The sequence below is a fragment of the Populus trichocarpa genome, chromosome 6 (assembly GCF_000002775.5).
Source record: "Populus trichocarpa isolate Nisqually-1 chromosome 6, P.trichocarpa_v4.1, whole genome shotgun sequence".
NCBI lineage: Eukaryota > Viridiplantae > Streptophyta > Magnoliopsida > Malpighiales > Salicaceae > Populus > Populus trichocarpa.
The window spans coordinates 3,475,442-3,497,937 of record NC_037290.2 but is presented as its reverse complement, the minus strand read 5'-3'; the positions used below and the strand labels follow the sequence as shown (position 1 = coordinate 3,497,937).

At 33.7% G+C, this 22,496-nt stretch overlaps 2 protein-coding genes across 4 annotated transcripts; one reads left to right on the top strand and one right to left on the bottom strand.

Moving 5' to 3' along the window:
• The first annotated feature begins 969 nt into the window (after positions 1-969).
• On the top strand, positions 970-13,255 carry LOC7496131 (villin-3). Of its 3 annotated transcripts, none has more exons than XM_024603560.2 (24): positions 970-1,312; positions 3,694-3,848; positions 4,012-4,111; positions 4,418-4,486; positions 4,606-4,842; positions 4,956-5,133; positions 5,301-5,433; positions 6,206-6,365; positions 6,484-6,634; positions 6,716-6,816; positions 6,916-7,074; positions 7,494-7,562; positions 7,634-7,702; positions 7,821-7,958; positions 8,295-8,423; positions 8,940-9,087; positions 9,251-9,261; positions 9,340-9,480; positions 9,554-9,679; positions 10,654-10,719; positions 11,090-11,188; positions 11,864-12,110; positions 12,302-12,537; positions 12,622-13,255. In XM_024603560.2, exons 2-24 carry the CDS (start codon positions 3,793-3,795, stop codon positions 12,733-12,735), a joined length of 2,937 nt encoding a protein of 978 aa, XP_024459328.2. In that variant the 5' UTR covers positions 970-1,312; positions 3,694-3,792; the 3' UTR covers positions 12,736-13,255. The 3 variants fall into 3 exon arrangements, with proteins under 3 accessions (XP_024459328.2, XP_052309654.1, XP_024459330.2); XM_052453694.1 differs by having other exon boundaries at positions 3,691-3,848; XM_024603562.2 differs by having other exon boundaries at positions 972-1,312; positions 11,870-12,110.
• Positions 13,256-18,751: 5,496 nt separating this feature from the next.
• LOC7473614 (uncharacterized) lies at positions 18,752-20,557 on the bottom strand. The gene has a single exon (XM_024603126.2). The coding sequence runs from the start codon at positions 20,480-20,482 to the stop codon at positions 18,917-18,919; it is 1,566 nt and encodes a 521-aa protein (XP_024458894.2). The 5' UTR covers positions 20,483-20,557; the 3' UTR covers positions 18,752-18,916.
• Positions 20,558-22,496: the final 1,939 nt, after the last annotated feature.

Here is a 22,496-nt window from a genome sequence, read left to right as displayed (position 1 = left end):
TTAAAAATAATAATTAAAGAGACTGAAGCATGTAAGTTGCTCTATGCACACTCGCCTAAGCTTTTAAAAGCCTAGGTGTGACGTGCCAATAGGCCCGAGCGCTCGAGCATTTTTTAATTTGTCATTTAAAAAAAAATTTGTTTGTACCAATTTGATCTATAATAATGTGATTTTTGTTGGTTTTTATTTTTTTAAAATTTTATTATTTAAAATCTTATTAATTATTAATTGGACTAGTTTGATTATTTTAATTTATGACGATCTCAAAAAAATCTATTCCAAGACATTTTTCAAAAAATCTCATGCATTAAATGAGCGACCTCATCGAAATATCTGTGATTTTAAAAAAATGAATTCATGAAAGATTTTTAATTAAATAACCATTAATCTTTTTTTAAAAGAGAAAAATACAATACATGGCAAGTTATAATGTTGTCAAATGATATTGGATATTGTTTAATAAAATAGACATAAATTATGGAGATTAAAGAGACATATCATTATATATTATATTTTAATAAAATAAAAACTTATTATAAAACTATTTTAAATACATAATTTATTTTATATTTCTGTTTTTATTTTTCTAATTAAACATGGAGATATTAATCAAATATAACCGTACTATTTTTAAACAAAATCTTAAATAAATCATTACTAATTTTATCACAAATCCTCGCAAAAAGTTTTCAAGAAAAAGATTTCCAAATTATATTTAATAAATTACATCGCTCAAAAATCTAAAAAGCAAAAGGCTTGTTTTGCTGACAAGTTAAAGAAAAAAAAAATATCAAGAAAGTCTTAAAAAAAAAACACAAAACAAAAAAAAAAAATCCAACTAAGCAATCAGAAAAGGAGAAAAAGAGCCAACATGGCCGGTGCCATCGTCCTTCGCGGATTTTTTTTTAGCCTTCTAAATTCTACCAGTCTCTCTCTCTCTCTCTCCCCTCTCCATTGCCATCTCTCTCTTCTCTGCAACAAAAGAGAAAAAAAAAGAAGCTTTCATAGTAAATTCTTTTTAAACTCGTATTTTTTCTTTCTTTCTTTCAATTTATCTGAAGAAACTTTATAAATGTCTGAAAAAAAAAAATAGTAATAAAATAAAGTTATAAGACAGGCAGGGAGAAAGAAACCAAACCCCCACAAATAGCAATAATTCACTTCTCTTTTCTTTTTCATTTCTCCCTTTTCACAGTATATCTCTCTTTATTGCCAGCTCCCCCCTCCCCCTCTATTTCTAGCTCTCATTCTCTCTCTCTCTAACTATCTCTGCGTTTGCGCATGCTCATCTTTTTGACGCAGAAATTTCCGGGTACGTACGTATATTCTTTGACAGAAAGATGGACTCTGATTGTTTCTTTTTTTTTAAAAAAAAATTATGGAATTCTGTTAGATCCCTTTTGATTTCGCATTTTATTTCGTGTTTTATGATCTGGGTTTTCGTGATCTTGTTCAAATATTGGTGGGTTTCGTTTCTGTTGATGATCTCAGCTTTGATCTGATTGTAAGTTGGATTTTTTCTTGTTTTGTCTGTTTGTTGTTTTTTTGTTTGATGATCTTTCAATTTTGTTTCCTTGTATTGATTTGATTTTTTTTGGCGCTTAATAGTTGATGATGATCATGATTTTTCATTTAGAAATGATTTGATTAACTTGAGAGCATCATGATGATCTTAATCAAATATATTGGTCAATGGATAATCGATGGTTGATTGAGAAAAATCCCGGGTTTGTTGTCAAATGATGTTTGCTTTTGATAGAAAACGACTAGATCATTGATTGATAAGGTTTGTGCTTTATAGTAGTACGGCGACTCAAACTGCAGGCATTTGTTTATCGTATATTGGATGGTGGAATGATTTGCTAAGACTGGTAGGGGTGTCATCTTTTGGAGATAGTTGCTGATCGAGGGTCTTATAGTTTTTGTTGTGATTCTATGTGAATATCTCTGATAGCGGTTGCTTAAGAACCAAAACAACTAGGGAACATGGTAGGTTGCTAGTGGATAGTATGAAAAGGCTCTATATCTAGTTTTAAGAATCGGCAGAACTATCTGAAAACGGGTGAAAGTCTGAAAACGGATGAAAGTGTGTATAAGAGAAGTGTGATTATTGCTGTTACTAGAAGGCTGATTGAAGATCCCCCAGAACTTGTGCTGACTTTGTTTTGATGCTTACGCTTTCAAGTAGAGATTGCACGGGGAGAAAAAGGTTATAGACAAGTTGAATTGATGGTCATGGTCCTTGTACAAAAGTAGTAGTTCCATATTTTGGGTGTAACATGCAATGAGCCTGGTCAGGAAGTTTGAATTTGTCGATAACTTCTCACAGTTCATGCACTGTGAATATTGACTAATTCTACCAGCATTTGCAGATTTCTTAGAAGAAGAATTACAATTTCTGGTCTGAGATTATGAATAATACGTGATGCTAGGATAATAGCCACATGGTTTCTCATATCATATCTGGTAATTCAAAGTGGGTAGATGACTATCGTATGTGAAGGGCAGTGGGAAATGTAGCTCTGGATGTTGAGGGAATGGAATCTAAGGATTTTCAAGGATTATATAATGGGGGTTCTATTCATTTAATTCCTAATACTAACATTTTCTTGCTACATGAAGGATAGGTATTATGCTTCGAGCCAAGGCATGTGGGGATCCTGCACCTGCAGGACGTGCCAATAAGATGAGAGTTATTGTCATTTACTCATGTATTTCAAAACGGTCTGTCATCTTTCATAAATGGATGATGGATAATATGTAATGGAAACTGGGAGAGCAAACCATACAACCTGACATGGAGCCTATAAGTTAATGGTTCTAGAAAAAAAATAAGAGGGGAAATCTAATGATTGTTGTGCCCATTGCTGAGGACATTATATTAATGGACAAACTTCCGGATATGTGGAAAGAATTGGATGAATGCTGAGCCTTGCTGTGCAAGCTAAATGTTAAAGAAAAGAGGAGAAGATTAGCGTGATCACGTCTAACACAAAAGTTATTAAATCAGAAGTGCTAACAAGATATCCAGCAGTACACAAAAACTATAGTTAGATGCTTTTGGAAAGTACTGTATTCTTATTCTTATAATATCTATAGCACAGATACATTTTTAGTTTTTTGAATGTCATCAATGCTTGTTTGATACTTCTGGAAACATGTAGGACTCTCCTAATCTGCCCCCCTTTCACACAAAAATAAATAAAATAAGATAGAACAGGATACCCATTCAGTGTTACACTGCAGCTTTCCAATGCATTTCAGCCTGCCTCCATGAATGCTCCGGAGCCCCTGAAGTGGCTAATCACTGTGGTGTGAGCAAAGACATGCAATTGAGAAACTTTCTGCTCCTCTTTAGCGAACCCCTTCCCAAAGCAAAATAAATAAATAAAAATGATGATGATGAACAGATAAATATACCCTGTTCGTATGGTGTGGGGTAATTTTCATTTAAGATCTTTTGAAAGTATTTAGAGGGAATTCTGATCATTTAGAGTCCAAGTAGTGGAAAATAGTTTCTATTTGTCGGAGCAGTTCTTAGTTATTGACCATGAAATTTGATAGTCATGTAATTCCCCTGATTGATTTGTTCTGGATGCTGCAGTAAAATTATCTTCTTTGTTTGTGAATGGTGCAAAAAATTTGCAGCATATGTAATTTTTCCCAATTATTGATCTTTTAATCTTGCAACAGGCTCTTGTGCAATTTTCAAATAGCTAATAGCTGGGTTTCAAACATTATCCACTCAATTTTTTTTTCCATAAAAAGCAATTACAAGAAGGATTTTAGGCAATGTCTAGCTCTACAAAAGCTTTGGATCCTGCGTTTCAGGGAGTGGGCCAGAGACCGTATCCTATACAGAATAAGCAACTTCATACATGAAAATTTGTATCATGCATGTGCTATAACTTTTATCTTGTTGAATGGAGTTGTGAGTGTGTGACTTTTCTTGGTGAAATTTGTTAAAGGTTAAACATTCTCCTCCCTGTTACACTTTAACACATTTTATAGAGGGACTGAAATTTGGCGAATCGAGAATTTTCAGCCAGTTCCACTGCCAAAATCTGATCATGGAAAATTCTACATGGGGGATTCTTACATTGTTTTGCAGGTACTCTCTCTTTCTCACACTCTTTTTTAATTCTTGTGCCTGTCTTCTATTTTTCCTTAATTTGTCCTCAAATGTATCGTGAACAAAAATTTTGTTGGTGTTGCGGGTTTAATATTTTTTTTATCTATTTATTTCTTTTAGTTTCTGAACCAAAATATCTGCATTAATTGATGGAGTCTTGTAGATATCTTGCTTGAAGAGAGCATGTTAATGTATTTGGATTATTGTAACTTTTATTTTGCTGAGTGAATTCCTTTTGTATCCTCACTTCATCTAATGCTTGCTTGTCCCCTCTTTTTTTTGTAGACAACCCCTGGCAAAGGAGGTGCTTATCTGTACGATATCCACTTCTGGATTGGAAAAGATACTAGTCAGGTGTGTTTCTGACTTTCCGAACTTCCTCTTTAAGGACCTGGTTTTGCTATTATCTTGTCTTCACATATGATTTAAGAATTGAAATTATATTCTCACATAATGTCATAACATTATTACAGGATGAAGCTGGAACAGCAGCTATCAAAACCATTGAACTGGATGCAGTTCTTGGAGGGCGTGCGGTTCAGCACAGGGAACTTCAAGGACATGAATCTGACAAATTTTTGGCATACTTCAAACCCTGTATTATACCATTAGAGGGGGGTGTTGCAACTGGGTTTAAAAAAGCTGAGGAGGAAGCATTTGAAACACGATTGTATGTATGTAGAGGGAAACGTGTTGTCAGAATGAAGCAGGTATAACCATGTCAGATCTTGTAATGTGAAGTTCACGAACCCACAATAAAATCTTCTCAAATGTGAATCTGCCACGAGACAGGATCATATGATTCTGGGTTTTGCTTGTGCAGGTTCCTTTTGCCCGGTCATCATTAAATCACGATGACGTGTTTATCTTGGATACTGAGAACAAGATCTATCAATTCAATGGTGCAAACTCTAATATCCAGGAAAGAGCCAAGGCTTTGGAAGTGATTCAGTTTTTGAAAGAAAAGTATCATGATGGAACATGTGATGTTGCAATTGTTGGTAAGTCACCTGGATTTACAATTTCATATCACATTCCTCCTTTCCAGTCCTTATACTTTTCAACAGTCTTACTTTATCCAGCCATGTTTTATTTGTTTTGTGCAATTCTAGTGTTAATATTTATTTGCCTGCTACTTATCTCTACATAATTGCTTTTGTGATGCTAGATGACGGGAAGTTAGACACTGAGTCAGACTCTGGTGAATTCTGGGTCCTATTTGGTGGTTTTGCTCCAATTGGCAAAAAGGTTGTCAGTGAAGATGACATCATCCTGGAGACAACTCCAGCCAAGCTTTACAGGTATTATGATCTTATATGATTTTGTTTGTGTATCCTAGTAGAATTACGAGATTTGAAAATTAATGTAGAGTTGTGATTTTTCCTCTTTTTATCTTTTACATTTGTTGCCTATACATGGAAATGTTAACTTCTGCTACTCATCATGTTATGAAGAAAACAAGTACTTTTAGCTGTCGTGTTTATGCTGCCCTTTGCATTCACATTCAGAACTACAGAACTCACTAATAAGCTGAAATATGACACTTAGTGAATCTGCACATGATCTTAAAAGAACAGTGTTAACTCCTTTACACACACTCGTCATCCGCGTATCAATTATTGGTATGTTCTTGTTGGCATCCAATAATTTTAATATGCAATCTATTTTTCTGGGATTTCTGGAATCTGTGGCCTAATAGTTGGCATACAATAAATTTGTCATCGTTGTAATCTAGCTCCATATAAGCATCTCTTATTGTGCCTTCATTTATTATCTTGGTCTAGATGGTAGGGGTAGAATTTTATAGAAATAAATTATTCTACTAGAACTTCAGTGTTTCTCTTGTGGAGGGAATTGTGCTGTAAAAGACTCATCTGATTGCTATTAATTTCCATGACCTCATCAAAATTCAGTTTACCCTTGCACATTCATTTTTATTATCTTCAAAGAGTTAATTTCCTTTATTTTGGAAGAAACATGGGCACATTTAATCTGCTTCCAATGTTTTTATGATCTCTCTCACTTATCGACAGAAGCTACTCAATGCTAATTTGTAATCATTGATTCATGTAGCATTACTGATGGTGAGGTGAAGATGGTAGATGGCGAGCTGTCCAAAGGACTGTTAGAAAACAATAAATGTTATCTCCTTGACTGTGGTTCTGAGGTATTTCTTTGGGTTGGCCGTGTAACACAAGTGGAGGAGAGAAAAGCTGCTAGTCAGGCTGCTGAGGTAGAGACATGCATATATTTCTTCATCAAAACAAGGATATGAAATCCCATCTCCAAGGCTGTTTTGCATTTCTTCTCTACACAAAATATGGGATCTCATTTCCAAACTATTTTTGCAGGAATTTGTGGTGAGCCAAAACAGGCCGAAAGCTACTCGCATAACCAGACTGATTCAAGGTTATGAGACACATTCGTTCAAGTCAAACTTTGATTCTTGGCCTGCTGGATCCGCAGCTCCTGGTGCTGAAGAGGGAAGAGGGAAGGTAGCAGGTAATGATCACATGCTGAGAGTTGAATTAAGCAACATATTTTGGGTAACATTATTAAATTTGGTATACTGTGTAATGGTAGCTTTGCTGAAGCAACAAGGTGTTGGTCTCAAGGGTATGACAAAAAGCGCTCCTGTAAACGAGGAAGTACCACCTTTGCTTGAAGGAGGTGGAAAGATGGAGGTTTAGTTTGGGTCCCTTAAATGTGTTTTGGGAATTTTTGAATCGTAGGCTTGTTAAAATCAATAATTCTTGGAACATTGAATTCTGTTTGGTTTGCAGGTATGGTGCATCAACGGCAGTGCAAAGACTCCATTGCCAAAGGAGGATATTGGTAAATTTTATAGTGGAGATTGCTACATCATACTCTATACCTATCACTCTGGTGATAGGAAAGAAGATTACCTTCTCTGCTGTTGGTTTGGAAACAATAGCATAGAGGTAATTTATATTGTTGAAGTTGGGTTAAGATAATTGAAAGAAGTATGGGTAGTGATGGAGATGTCTCCAAGCAAATAACATAAACGGTTGTGGAGGGTTCTTGTGCATGTAAAAACAGATACATTGTACATTCTTCCACTCCCTTGGCATCGTGCACACATTGTTTTGCTATGAATGTGAAACAAATGCAAAAATACCAACTCCTGCACGATGTACTGCATTTTGACTTTGTTTGTTCACTATTTCACTCAAATATTTTCTTAATCACTTAAACTATGGTAGTTATCGATGTCACTTTGCCATGTCATGATTGCTGCACAGAAGAAATGCCTATAAATTTATCTGTTGATTGTATCGCCTTGTATCAGTGGACTTCATTTGGCTAGTTTAATAACGAGTTCTGTGGTTGCCCAATCCAGGAGGACCAGAAGATGGCTGCTCGGCTGGCTAATACAATGTCCAACTCATTAAAGGGCAGACCTGTACAGGTACGATACAATATGAAGTTAAATTGTGGATATTGCTCCTATGACTTGCATATAATAGTTGCTTCTTGCAGGGTCGTATTTTTCAAGGTAAGGAGCCTCCACAATTTGTAGCACTTTTTCAGCCTTTGGTGATCCTCAAGGTGCACATTTTAAATCTTTTACAATTCCGGTGTTACAATTTAAGTCTCAATTATTATTGTAATGATGATTTTTTTTGTTTGGTTAGCTGTAAACAAATTTGCTTTGATTCCTCTTCAGGGTGGTCAGAGCTCTGGTTACAAGAATTCTCTAGCCGAGAAAGGATCGCCAGATGAAACCTACACTGCAGATTCTGTTGCACTCTTTCGGATATCTGGAACTTCAGTTCATAACAATAAGGCAGTGCAAGTTGAAGCAGTATGTGGTCTGATCATTGAGCTTTTCTTTTCTGCTGATAGATTTTGTTTATCTTGAAGTCTACTATGAAGATATTTTAGTAATTTGGAGACCACAATTCTTCTATTCATTATGGTCAACAGTCTGTTACAGTTTTAGAAACTATCACCTTTTTCCCATCTGAACAATTCAAAATTTCTCCAGTTTTTCTTTTAAAGTGAATAGGAAAGATCCATCTTCACATTCCTTCAAAAGCTTTTTGAGTATAATCTTAATACCTCATTGCATCAATCACTGTTAAAAGAAAAGGAGTAGCACTAACAGTTATGTATACCCCATCAAATTATTCTCTTTCAGGTGGCAACATCATTGAACCCTGCAGAGTGCTTCCTTCTGCAATCTGGCTCGTCAATTTTCACCTGGCATGGGAATCAAAGCACCTTTGAGCAGCAGCAGCTAGCTGCAAAAATTGCTGAATTTTTGAAGGTACCATCCTTAATGGAATTGTTACCTTTCTGATTTTGTTAAAACATGTTTTCCTATTGGAAAGAATATCAATGGCTTGTTTTAAACGCTTAATTAAAAAAGTACCTATAAAACGGGAACGTGATATAAAAATGATACCTGATATTTCAAATTTAGCCGTGTTGCTTTTCATTTTATTGCACACATCAAAGGAAGTAGTGATATTTTTAAATCTGTAATATCAGATATTCTCCAATTTTTTAATGAATTCTTGATATTTGGATTTCACTAAGCAATTAGTTAATATTAAAATTTACCTTGGGAATGGGACCTATTAAATACGAATGCACATACTTACACACAAAAATAGAGCTGCTGCACATTTAGTTAAAATTGCATTTCAATTGCCATGTGTCTCCTGTAGTTTCTCCTATTAAAGGTCTTTTTATTTGATCGTCATCTTACTATCACGAACAAAATTTCATTTTTTTCTTTTATTTGATCGTCATCTTACTATCACTTGCCTCACTAATTCAGCCAGGAGTTGCGTTGAAACATGCTAAAGAAGGAACTGAAAGCTCATCTTTCTGGTTTGCCCTTGGAGGCAAACAAAGTTACACCATCAAAAAAGTTTCTCCAGAAACTGTCAGAGATCCTCACTTGTTCGAATTCTCCTTAAATAAAGGTGACATTTCTAATTTTGAACCTTGGCTGATACTCTGAAATTTTCATTTATTTTCTTTTGAAATAAATCTGATCGAAACTGTCATCTGAGATTTTTAAGTAGCTGAAATAACATTCTAACTGGGCTTTTTTATGACGATTTTTGCTGCTATGTGGATTGCCAGGGAAATTTCAGGTGAGTTCTAGATTTTAAGTGCGGTTGAAAATTCTTGCTATACAGCTTCTTAGTGGCTTCTCATGTTCAATTGGGCAGGTTGAGGAAATTTACAACTTCTCTCAAGATGACTTGTTGACTGAGGATATCTTGATACTTGATACACATGCAGAAGTGTTTGTTTGGGTTGGCCAGTCTGTAGATCCCAAAGAAAAGCAAATTGTTTTTGATATTGGCCAGGTAGTGCTTAAACTGTTCTGCTTTTGTCAGATTTTTCCTGTCAATGTTACTTACAGTATATGTTCCTTTGCAGAAATACATTGAGATGGCTGTATCTCTGGATGGTTTGTCTCCATTTGTACCACTGTATAAAGTTACCGAAGGAAATGAACCATCATTCTTTACAACATACTTTTTGTGGGATCCCATAAAAGCCACTGTATGTACTGAATCAAGCATTATTTATCTTTTCTCAAGTCATTATTTTATTATCTCACTATTGAAATATTGTCATTGAGAATAGTAAAATCCAGAATGTTATGAGTGGCATATCTATGAAGGAGTTGAGGTGGGTGCTGTGCACGTGGATGAATTCCCAGGAATCCTGTTATTGGGTAGGATAATAGAAAATGTAGTTTGCATTACTTAGCGAAGGCTTAGCTTGGTAGTACAAGTAGATCATTGACGGAATGCGTATATAGTCACCTCCAAACGTTTATACTAACATGATCAAGTTTGGTGAGTCTCATTAAAAACACAAAACTAAACAAGTTATGGTGGATGAAGTGAGAACTTGAGGCATCAGGAAGCTTGTGCGGAAGTTAGTCTCCTAGACAAGGGTAGAAGCTCAAGTCTTTTCACCATGTCAATGGGAACGGGATGAGAATCATTTATTATAAATAGGTTCTAGAAATAGAATCAAGGCAAAAGGATTTTTTAGTCCAATTGAATATCAGTTAAGGGGACTATTCTACCTTGCCTAGAGTGTTTGTAAAAGTTTGTTGAATTCAACTTCACTCATACACTACATCTCCACAAAATCTAAGGGCTTCCCTGTATTAAAAAAATCAGTAAAGGAACTTCAACACTAGCTCCTCTACTCTACTTGGGCCCGCCCATTATGAACCATTTACCAAAAAAAAAAAAACATTACACCACATGCCCGGAGCTTTTAAGTTGAACAATGATGATCATGATTATGAAGACAAACTTTGGAGCTCGGAATCTGGATGTGTCATTTGAAAAAAAAAGAAAAGGAAAAGAAGAAAAGGAAATAAAGAAACAAGCAAACGTGGTTTGGATCTTAAGATTAATACTCTGTTATTCACAAAATTCTCTTTGTTCACATATATCCCATGTTCAATAACTTGTTCTTTTGTTTGTATGTTTAAAAAGTTTGTCCTTGCATTGCAGGTTCAAGGAAACTCATTCCAAAAGAAGGTTGCATTACTCTTTGGGTTAGGACATCACGCTGTGGAGGTAAATGTGTTGCTTGATGCAAAAAGCTGGTACATAACTTGGTGATTGATAGATAACTGTACCATTTGTTGTTTGAATGAATTTAAACTAATTTTTTGTCTTTATAATAAAATGTCTTTATTTCTTTTACTGTTGAATGCTATGATGAGACTTTTCTGTAATCCTGTTCTCCCAAGTTTTTTCTCCACTATGTAAGTAGCTTCTTTTGGCTACTTTTCTTCTCCTCAATCCCACGAACTATGTTGACATTGTGTCTTTCGTCTTGCTGTTCTTGTTCTCCCTGTATGTGCTAATGCAGTTGAGTCAGGTCTTACATGCAATGTTGGTGTTGACGTTGATGATGATGCAATGCATGATTATTTGTTTGCAGGACAAGTCCAATGGAAATCAAGGAGGGCCAACCCAACGGGCTTCAGCGTTAGCTGCCTTGTCTTCTGCATTTAATCCTTCTGGAAAGTCATCACATCTGGTAAATATTTTGTTCGTGCAACAGTGTGGTAAATTGCCTTTCATCTTTTCTCTTTGACTTTGTAGGAGTCTGCTTTCTGTCTCTTTCAATGTTAGCTGCATACTGTTAACTGCATACTGTTTTGTATGTTTTCATATTTCTTTATTCAATGGGTTGCTTCTTTCTTCCCTTCTAGTAAACAAGTCATATGCTTTCCAAACAACTGACAAACCAACAGTGAGGAAGAGTATGGCTGGCCTTTTGTCCTTTCATGTTCTCAATAGGTCCATGGAGGTCACATTTTCTGGTTAATTAGAGTCTTGGTAATTGAGTAATTTTTTTTTTCATAAGTGGCATAATTCTAATTCTTTTGGTTTTCCTCTCTTTGACCGGAGTCAGCTGGAAATTTGATGGGTACAAAGCATTGTCTATGCATGTTTTGTTGCTTTTACGAGCATCTGCTGCCGATCAATGTTGTATATTTTCACCTAGAATTTGCGTTTGGATGTATGGTTAGGTTTCTGACATTAGCTTCTTGCTCATATGACTTCTGTTTATTTACATGTTTTTCTTGCAATTTCTTCGAAGCATGCTTATATTATTGAAGCTCTCGTACCCAACAGTGATGATGTATGTGTGTTAAGAATTCATTTACTGAATCATTTTTTTGGCCTAATGACGTGGATGTGATTTGAGGTGCAGGATAGGTCTAATGGGTCCAGTCAAGGAGGGCCGACACAGAGAGCTTCAGCTTTAGCTGCCTTATCCTCTGCATTCAATTCATCCCCAGGATCGAAAACTACTGCTCCAAGGCCATCTGGGATTGGTCAGGGATCACAAAGAGCTGCAGCTGTTGCTGCTCTTTCATCAGTTCTTACTGCTGAAAAGAAAACACCCGAAACCTCTCCTTCTCGTAGTCCTCGCTCAGAAACTAACCTTCCTAGTAAGAAATCATCTTTTTGCGTGTTTCAGATGGCGGTATCTTAGATATGAAGAAATCACAGTTGCTTTTAAAATGTCTATCTTATTCTGCAAGAGTATATTTTTTTCTGTTGAGAATTAAGAATCTCCAATTTAATTTGATCTCTCATATGTATATGAATTGAACAATCTAAGACATTTATGCACTTGTAGCTGAAGGGAAAAGTGAAACACAATCTGAAGTAGAGGGTTCTGAAGGAGTTGCAGAAGTCAAGGAAATGGAAGAGACTGCATCTGTACCTGAAAGCAATGGGGAGGATTCAGAAAGAAAGCAAGATACAGAACAGGAGGAGAATGATGATGGGAATGGTCAAAGTACATTCAGTTATGATCAACTGAAGGCTCACTCTGACAATCCTGTAAAAGGAATTGATTTTAAACGGAGAGAGGTTGGTCCTATTCTCAAATTTGTTACTTCACTTGAATTTGTTATCCGGATTGGAATTCAAGTTTTTCTCTGTTTGAATTTTCAGGCTTATCTATCAGACGAGGAGTTCCAAACTGTTTTTGGGGTGACAAAAGAAGCATTTTATAAAATGCCAAAATGGAAGCAGGACATGCAGAAGAAGAAATTTGATTTATTCTAGAGATCATATCAAGTCCATTAAAGGGATTATTTTTCTACCCTTTTGTGCTCTAACTCAAATTTCCTCGATCATTATGGTCTCGACTGCTCTGTTGGAAAACTGTGCTTTCATTGGTGGTGAGCCATGCCTGGCTTGTTTTGTCTAGCATCTCACTAGTTACTCCTTGATGATGGAGTGTAGCAGTGATTAGTAAAGCGGTATTGATTGTGATTATGCATGAAGAGTGAGTTTTGCCCGTGTTTTTTTCCTTTAAATCTACCTCTGCCTCTTGTATTGATACCAGACTGTAGTCTCTGGCAGTTGGGAGGTCAAATTCTTTTATTTGGTCACAGAGTATCTCATTGGTGATTATTTGACTTTATTCTTCCCTCTTTTTAATCTTTTTTATTTGTTGAGAAAAAAAGGGTGTATATGTACTGCACTTGTAATCAAATTCCAGTATACAGGAACCGAAAGTTGTTGTTTGGATGGAACAAGCATGTATGGTTGTGTGTAAAGAGTTATTCAGTAAGCTTTCATACCTTTCAGTCTTATTGCCATTATGCGATCTGTTTGTTTTCTTTCAGGTGCGCTCCCAAGTTTGTGAGATCTTTCAGTAATGGAGTTCTTAGGAGTCAGTTTTGCATGAATTTTTAGCTCTTTCCTTTTGAGTTGTAATTCTTAAGTTGTTTTTCATATATAATTTATAATAAAAATGAATATGGTAAAAAAATGCTCAAAAACAATTTGTATAGCCTAAAATTCGTAAATTAAAAGGCTAAAAATCTCAAGTTCTTTTATTAAAGAGTCTTGTTGGCATGACTCTTGAATTTGATGTATTTCATTAATAATTTATGATAAAAATGAGTTATTTTGATTGCATTAACATTATTTAGAAAACAAAAACCATCACCTCGTATAAATTGATTTGTGGTGTTGGTATCTTGCTCCATGGATGAATGATCCTTGTCTTCTGATGGGTCTCCCCGTTTTTTGGAGCTGGCCTATACATTAGTGGGTTGATGCTTTGATCTAAATTAATTAAAAAAAATACTAAAATATCAAAACAATATTATTTTTTTTAAAAAAAAATATTTGGTTTTAACCATTTCAATCAAATTATAGATTAATATCTAGGTCAACAATCAAATTATAAATTGATAATTTTTTTTTAACACTTGGTTTAGAGAATTGGTTAGTGGGGTCCTAAATTGATCAGCAAAATTTATAACGTGTTTGAGAATGGTTACAGTTGCTTTTCAAAGTGTTTTTTACTTAAAAATATATAAAAATAATATTTTTATTATTTTTTAAAAATTATTTTTGACATTAGTACATCAAAATGATCTAAAAATATCAAAAAATAATATTAATTTAAAATAAATAAAAATTAATTTTTTAAAAAAATACTTTTAAAACATAAAATCAAAAAAATATTAATAGGATCGATTCATTCAATCACGTGAACAAAAGTTTCGGAGTTCCACACACGTACAATCTTGTCTTTTAATTTTGAAATCCCAAGGAATGTTCTCGTTTACTTTTTTGCCCGCAAAGCTAATTAGGTTTCACATGTTGCTTTATTAGGCCATAACGTTTACTTTTTTGCCCAGAAAGCTAATTAGGTTTCACATGTTGGATTATTAGGCCATAAAAGTTCTGTTAATTATTATATTTAATTAGGTTTTTAGGCAGTTTACATTGATTAAAATCTCCCCGTGACAATTAATTAATAGAGACTAGAATGTTCTATCATTATTTTGTTGATTATGTGAAGAAAGAGTCCCCTCCCAAGAGTCGTAAAGCCAACATCTGTGGGATTAATTTTCTTCATGTAGACATTCAATCACATGCCCACATCCTTTTGGAAAGTGATCAAACAAAATCCCCGATGATAGTTAATTGAATATTTGAGGTGAATAAATAAAGCATTTATTAAGAAATTCTACTATACTCATGAAGTAATTAATAATATTTAACCTTGAGGGGTGTAGCTTAACTGGTCAGATTCTAGGTTTGCTCTCCAGAGATCACCAGTTCGAGTCTCACAAACCTTAGGGCTACTGAAAGCTTACATGGTCGTTAACTTCAAGACTCGTGGGATTAGTCAAAGTGCGCGCAAACTGACCCGGACACCTACGTTAATCTAAAAAAAAATTAATAATATTTATTTAATAAGAGAGAGATTGATAGGATATGAAAAAGAAACTGGAAATTTTTTTTAAAAAAATAAGTGAGTATAATTCTCTTTTTCCTTCCAATATTTATCTTATCATTTAAATTGAGTTCATAAAGTAAAAATTATTAGTTATTCATTGAATGTTTCAAAAATATTTTGCCTTTAATTTGTCTAATTATTTTATCTTTTTTACTTGAAAAAAAAAAAACCTCTCATGCTGATGATTGATGAGATGTAATGGATAACAAACATTATAATATATCAATGTAGGTGGATCAAAAAAGAATGTAGCTCATACTTGAGTCTGCACCATTAAGCCATCTTTATTGGTATTAAATTAATTAATTAATTAATTAATTGCAAAGAATGTAGTTTGTGGAGGAGCGGCCTACAACCTTTCGGCCGAGTGTCATACCAAACCCTCTGTTGAAAGTAACCTATCTCGAGTTTATTTCTAGCTTGTTATTGTGTTTTTTTAAAAAATAATTTTTTTATTTTATATTTTAAATTAATTTTTTTAATATTTTTAAATTATTTTGATGTACTGATATCAAAAATAATTTTTAAAAAATAAAAAATATATAATTTTGATATATTTCCGAGCTAAAAGTATTTTGAAAAATAACCGCTATCACACATACAAACACCCTTTTAATGTGATTGGCATGAAAAAATATTGAATTAATATTTTTAATTATTTTCAATAATTTTAATTTATTGATCTCAAAAATATATTTTAATATATTTTCAAACAAAAAAACACTTTACATCATAATATTAAATATATTTTATTTAGTACTTTCTTTAATTTAATTCAAATTTACCTTCATTTTTAAACTTTAGAAATAAAGAATAGGTGATCTCCCGAAGTTAATCATATCGGAGCATGTGTGCTTCGTATTTTATTTTTTTGAAAAAAGAAATTAATCCTTATATTAGTTTGAAGATAACATTTGAAAAGTGAAACTATTCTAAAAATAAATGATTTTTTTAAAACTCCTCAATTACAATACCCAAGTCTTTGGCGTGAAGTATGTGTTGGAGTAAATTCAAATTGAAAGCGATGGTGCTAATGTTCGAATTGGACCGTGACTAATGTTTCAACCCCAACGGACGCTTTAAGAACATTGATTATAGGAAATATCTAACCACCTTCTTTAACATGAATTGTCTACCTTAACTAAATCGAGAATGGACTCGTTCTTGTCCCCACGGCAGCTACGAAGCCTCCTCCTAGGTTTGAATTGGACTGCACTGCACTTGGAAACCCTTTTTTTCCCCATAGTTTAGAGATATTCTTGTGTCATTTTCAGGATATTAAAATAAGTTTACTAGTAATACTAAGGGGTGTAGCTCAACTGATCAAACACTAGATTTATTCTATAAAGATTATTAGTTCGAGTCTCACAAATTTCAGGGTCACTGGAGGTTTATATGGTCGTTAACTTTATGACCCGTGGAATTAATCGAGGTGCACGTAAGCTGGTCTGAATACCCATATTAATCAAAAAAATAAAATAAAATAAGTCTACTCTTGCTATGTTAAAAGCAAATTATATGTTAATAATGGATTTTTCTTTCTAATTATGCCCTTTATAGGATGCAAAAAACGTGTATTTTTTTTTGTCATCACTGTAATTATGACTATGGAAATTGATTATGAATGTACGTATTCATATACGAAATGTCCTTTAAAAAGTATCTGATTTTTTTTCCTAGCCGATATGGAATAGTAATATCATCATAATTATCCTTTTTCTTGTTTTGTTTTTGCACGCGTCGAAATGGAAATATTCTTAATAAGACGAAATTGCTGCTTGAAGGTCAGCATCCAATGAAGCTAGCGCTCTCTCTCTCTCTCTCTCTCTGTCTCCAAAGGATGAAATTCTAAAAATCAGAAAAATAAAAGCAAAAAAGCATCCGAAGGAATGAAAACTGACCATGCAGCAAGAATAAAGCTGCATAGTTATCATATTCAACGTGGCCTAACAAGTTAACTTGGAAAACTCATTGCTTCATAGCCTAATTTGAAGGGGGTTTATCATTGAACCGAATTTAACTCAAGCAATCCAATCATGTTCGGACAGATGCAATTAACTCGACCAAACTCAATCCAGACCTGGCTTGGCCAACGATGTCACCTTTAGTTTTTTTTATCTAAAATGATATCGTTTTGATTGGTTTAAGTTGATTGATCAACCCGTAAATCCACTCAATAGAACTACAATCCAAGCATCGAGTTGTGTCAAACCCCAAACCAAGTATCATAACTATTACATTCAAGTCACAGAGAAATTCCACAAATGGGGGGCACCATTGAATTGTAAAATCTTAAATTCATACAAACAATTACTACAAAAATAGTCAATATCCTGACAGTATTTCAAACAGCTAAAGTCACGAAAATGCAAGGAAACCTTCAGAAATCTAAACTTAAATGACTAAAAATCCACAGGGCAAGAGTAGTAATCTTTAACATGTCAGCCCTTTAAGAATGGCAAAGAAAAAGGGACTAAACATACCGCACACACTTTTCTACTACCACCACGTACCCAGCAGCTCGTTAAACCCTTATCAGAATTCAGAACCTTACTTAATTCTTTCAGCCATCTTCCCCCTTTTTTTATTCCTTTCTTCTAATGCCATGTGAATACATTTACTAGCTAGCTAGGGTTTGCTTGGTTGGGCAAGAGCTGGCTATAAAAGCGAAAGCAAAGGTGCTTGATTGACACGTTTCATTGCTTTTCATGCCTTGAAATAAAACCTGAAGAAGAAGATCACAATTCATAAGCACGTGTAGTTGCTTTACATTTTCTCCATCATCCGCTCCCTCTGACTTTAACTTCTTTATGCAGAAATGAGCAGCAATTCTAGCAAATTTTTTTTTTAAAAAAAAAGACCTATGCCTAAATTGCTGGGTTAACTCGTGATCCAAGTATTTTATGGTCTAAGTTGATCTGGGTTTCAATAAAAATTAAAAAAAAATTAATTCGATATGACTCGGTCAAAAACTCAGACTGATCTATAACCCGATCAACCCAAACAAAATCCGATCAAAACCCATTAATTTTTTTTTTTTAATATAAACCGAGTTAACCTAGATTAACTAATGTATATCGAGGTCTTACCCGGTGGCATTTAAAAACTATGAAATCTTTAAATATGAAATCAAGTGTACGGCCTTTGCTTTCAACTTTTTTTTGGGTACTAAAGATCCATTCTTTACGAATGGGTGATCAAAGAGGGATCATTAGCGTGCGTAATTAAAGGTTATTTATAGCATCCTTTTTCAGAAAATCAACAATCAATTACATAAAGTAGGCAAACATTTAGGAACATAATTATAAAACGCTGACCAAAGCATCCATTTTTTTTTGTCTCCCACATTCGCATTAAACCTCTTTTTTTTTTCATTATGTTTTTAAATTTAATATTTTTTTCGGTGATAAATAAAATCATGAGATCATCGTAATTAAGATTTTTTTCAACAAACTCAAATATCATTTTAACAGTAAAGTAATCTTAATTGCAATAAATCTAAGCTAAGCAATATTACAATACAGACTATTTTTTTTAAAACACATTCAAATATTGTTTTTTTTTAATTTTTAACATCAATATATTAAAATTATAAATAAAATAAATAAATATCTTTTTAAAACAAACACAATTAAAAAAAAAGCAGAAGCTACTTCAATCCTAGTTCTAAAATTAAGGATAAATATGTGCGGATTTAATAATTATGATATATTGTTCTTTAGCTTCTACAAGACAGAATGATGATTAATTAATATGGCCTTTTGACCATTTTCTTGTCATGCTTGCATCCTCCGGATTTGTTGCTGATTAACATTACAATTATAGAAAATTTTAAAAAATAAATAATATCTTCAACAATATCATTTACATGTAAAAACAAATATAATTGGCGATTAAGGAGAAAAAAAACAAACAGACGCAATTATGCAATTTTTTTCTCTAAAAATTAAATTATATTTCCTCCCTCTATAATTAATTTGCTAATTAGCAATCCCTATAAGCAGAAGATTCTGCTTCGCGTGAACATATTTGTTTCATGATAATGGAGTTAATATCATGATTACTATTACCCCCACGTTGGATTATACTATAATTATTCCACAAAGACGAGTTTGAGCCAGTGAGTGAACTCATACCCGGGATTGACTCGGTCGTTGTAATCAAATCAATGTTCTTCAATACATGCACATTGCCCACGAGTTGACTTAAAATCCCTGACTCGGTAACTGAGCTCTTCTTCTTGTGTTGCATCGCAACTCGAGCGATTTCTGTTAACATGGCAATAGACAATCTTCGAATTCCCCGTGCTCCACCCATCAAAATCGCTGAGTTAACTTGAGAATGAGACTGAGCTTTCTCCGAGATTTTCCTATTATGCTTGCTTGAACCACTTTCTTGTTTTGTTCTTATATAAACTGATTCTGGACTCCGGTTCCTGACTCGGCCAAGTGGGTCGCTGAATAACACCAAATTTTTCACGTCCACTAACATTACATGCTTAAAATTTCTCCGAACTCGACCGAGTAACATTGGATAACAAGCCCATCTTCTCAAACTCATTGGCAAATGATCTAAAAACCCAGCAAGTGAGTTTTCCGGGTCAAGCTCACTCGCTTCAAAACCCACCACTGAGCCATAGCGAAACCAAGTCAACTCCCCTTCACCCTCTCCCGACTCACTGAAATTGCCATCACCATTAACTCGAATTCTCTTTCCCCACAGAGGCTCTCCCACCTGCTTCTTCTCGCTTTTCAAAAACTGACTCACATCAAAACTCGACGCCGACACGGAGTCATGACTCGTGCCGTTCAATTTTTTATAATAATTAACGAGTTTCAAGAACGAGTCATTCTCTTCTTGGATCAGTGATTCAAATCTTGAAGCGAACAAAGAAGAAGGAAAGACAAAAACAACATCGGCTCTTGCTGTGAGACCTGACCGATGCAAGACTCTTAAAAAGAGTCTAAATTCAGCTTCATTGGTCTCTTCCACTACATGAGCAACAACAAGATCACTCATTGCCCTAGTCCCGCGCCTGTAAAGCTTGCCCATTCCTTGTAAAGCGAATAAAGAACGAAACTTTTCGCTTCCTTTATTATCTTCTGGCCTTCTTGAAAACATAGAGAAGTAACTGGCTTTGGCGGTTTTAAGCTTGTTTTGAGGCTTTTGAGACAAAAACCTACGTGGGGTTTTGTTGATACTAATGGTGGTGGAAGGGTAGGGGATTGTGGGTTCAAAAGTTGAGAGAGTGAAGAGAAGGAGAGTGAGCAAGAGTAGAAGAGCACAGATTGAGATTGTGGATTGAGTCTTGGTGATGATGGGGTTGTTTGAGTTGGTTCTTCTAATTATTTTTGATGAGTTACAATTGGGGCTGGAAGTAGTTTTTGGTGGTGTCGGTGAGGAGGACGAGGAGGAGAATGGAACAGTGGGGGTGGCTGTTGGGGAGGAGGAGGAGGAGGAGGTGTCTTCAGGGAAAAAGACGAGGAGGAAGCCCATGCCCCAATTTTCACCGCTGTTTTTGCAGCTTTTGGACTTTGCCATGATTCCCATCTCCCCTCTCTTTTTGTGGTGTCGATGAGGCTACAGTTTTGCCACACAAGCTTTGAGACCTGTTTTTAGCTATTAATTATTCTAATTTCTAAGGGCAAGCCTTAAAAGTGCCTCTCGGTCTCAATTTTATACTCAAATAATTTTTATATCAAGTTTCATAAATTCTCTACTAGATCTTTCCATCTATACTTGGTAATTGTTTCTCTACAAACTGTAATTATTATTTTCTTTGCAATAATTAATTTAATTTTGTGAGGAATTTAACCATTTTTCTATTAAGGAATTTTAATATAAGGCTCCAATTGAGAAATCAAAATTATATAGGAATAAAATTGATGTGAAAATCAGCTTCGGGTTTACATTTATGCTAACAGACGGTCGAGAGGTATTTTTGAGGTCTTCCCTTATTATAATTAATCACTATTTGATTTGCTTGATTCAATGTATTTCTTTTTTTTTTTTTTTTTTTAGAATATAATTCAATTTATACTATTTATAGCTACAAATGATAGTCCGGGGTGCTAAAATCATAAAAAATCAAAAGGTCAAGAGTTGAATTAAATTGGACCAATAATTCAGGATCATTTTACCTATTAGCCTATTCGATAGCTGTCTTTGTTTTTTAATGTTTTTTTTTTTTATTGACTAGTTTGACTGTCCGCACATCATGGGGCAGACTCTTTTTTTAAAAAAAAAAAAAAAAAGATGTTAAGCGCGTTTTAAAAGGTAATAAAAATATGTGATTTGGGTTATAGATTTATTGGAATGAATAAGTTAATTTTATTTTAATTATATAATAAATAATAAATAATGATAATAGATGAATTAATTTAAAAATATATATATATCACAATAACCCGAGAAAAAATATTTTCTAAAAAAAACAAAAGATATAATTCAGTTCACATTCCATCAAATACAACAGGATGATATGGGATAAAAAAATAACCTAAACAAATCAGTTCTAGTTAACTCGAGTTAACATGAAAAACTTGCAATCCCAGTTTTTATATTTGAGCAAACCCATGATATTCCACCAAACCTGCGATCCAAGTTATGAGATCAGAATAAATCAATAAAAAAAAACAAAGTAAATTATAAAGTTTATTTTTTAAAAAAAAAATATCAATTCGTGCTGACTTTTCAAACCCTCGACCTGGGTTATTAGATCTGAAGCATCATATATAGAAAAACAATAAAACTTAATTCTCGATCAATTATATATTAAATAATAAAAATAAGAAAAATAATTTTAATTATATAAAAAAATTAAAATAATAAGGATCAGAATTGAAATATAAAATATATTTTATATTTGATTGAAGAGTGAAATTAAAAATAAAAGTTAATATAGTAAAAGATCCAAAAAAAATTAAAAAATTAAAATTGACATAAAAAACAATTTTTTGCATTGTTTGTGTTATTTCTTCGTTTAGAAAAAAAAAAATCTTGTAATGGAATATGTATTAAAAAACTAGTTTTCTACCTTTCCATACAGAGAAATATTGTATTTGAAAAGTAATTTTCAGTTTTTATTTGAATCTAGTTTTCCAAAAACTTTACTTCGTATTTGCAAAACCCCTGTTATTTATTTTTACCTTCCCTTTCAAGTAGAACATGTTTATTTTGAGGAAGTTTTATTACCTAAAATTAAGGCCTTCAGATCACACTCTATGCAAATCCACCGTCCTCTCTCTCTGTTTTTCTATGCATTTTTTTTACAGTAAAATTCACCATCCTTTATTTTTAGGGGTATTTTGCATCAAATTTATAAATAATATTTATTTCATGAAAAATAAATGCTAACAATTCCACTGATTTATTTTTTATTAAGTTAAGGAAACAAAAGAAAGGCTGGCATGGATGGTGATACGAGTCTGCATGACCTAGAGTTTATAGTTTACACAGTATTAATCTTGTTTGGAAGTGGGGTTGTAATTATTTTTTAAAGTGTTTTTTATTCAAAAATATATTAAAATAATATTTTTTATTTTTTAAAAATTAATTTTGATAT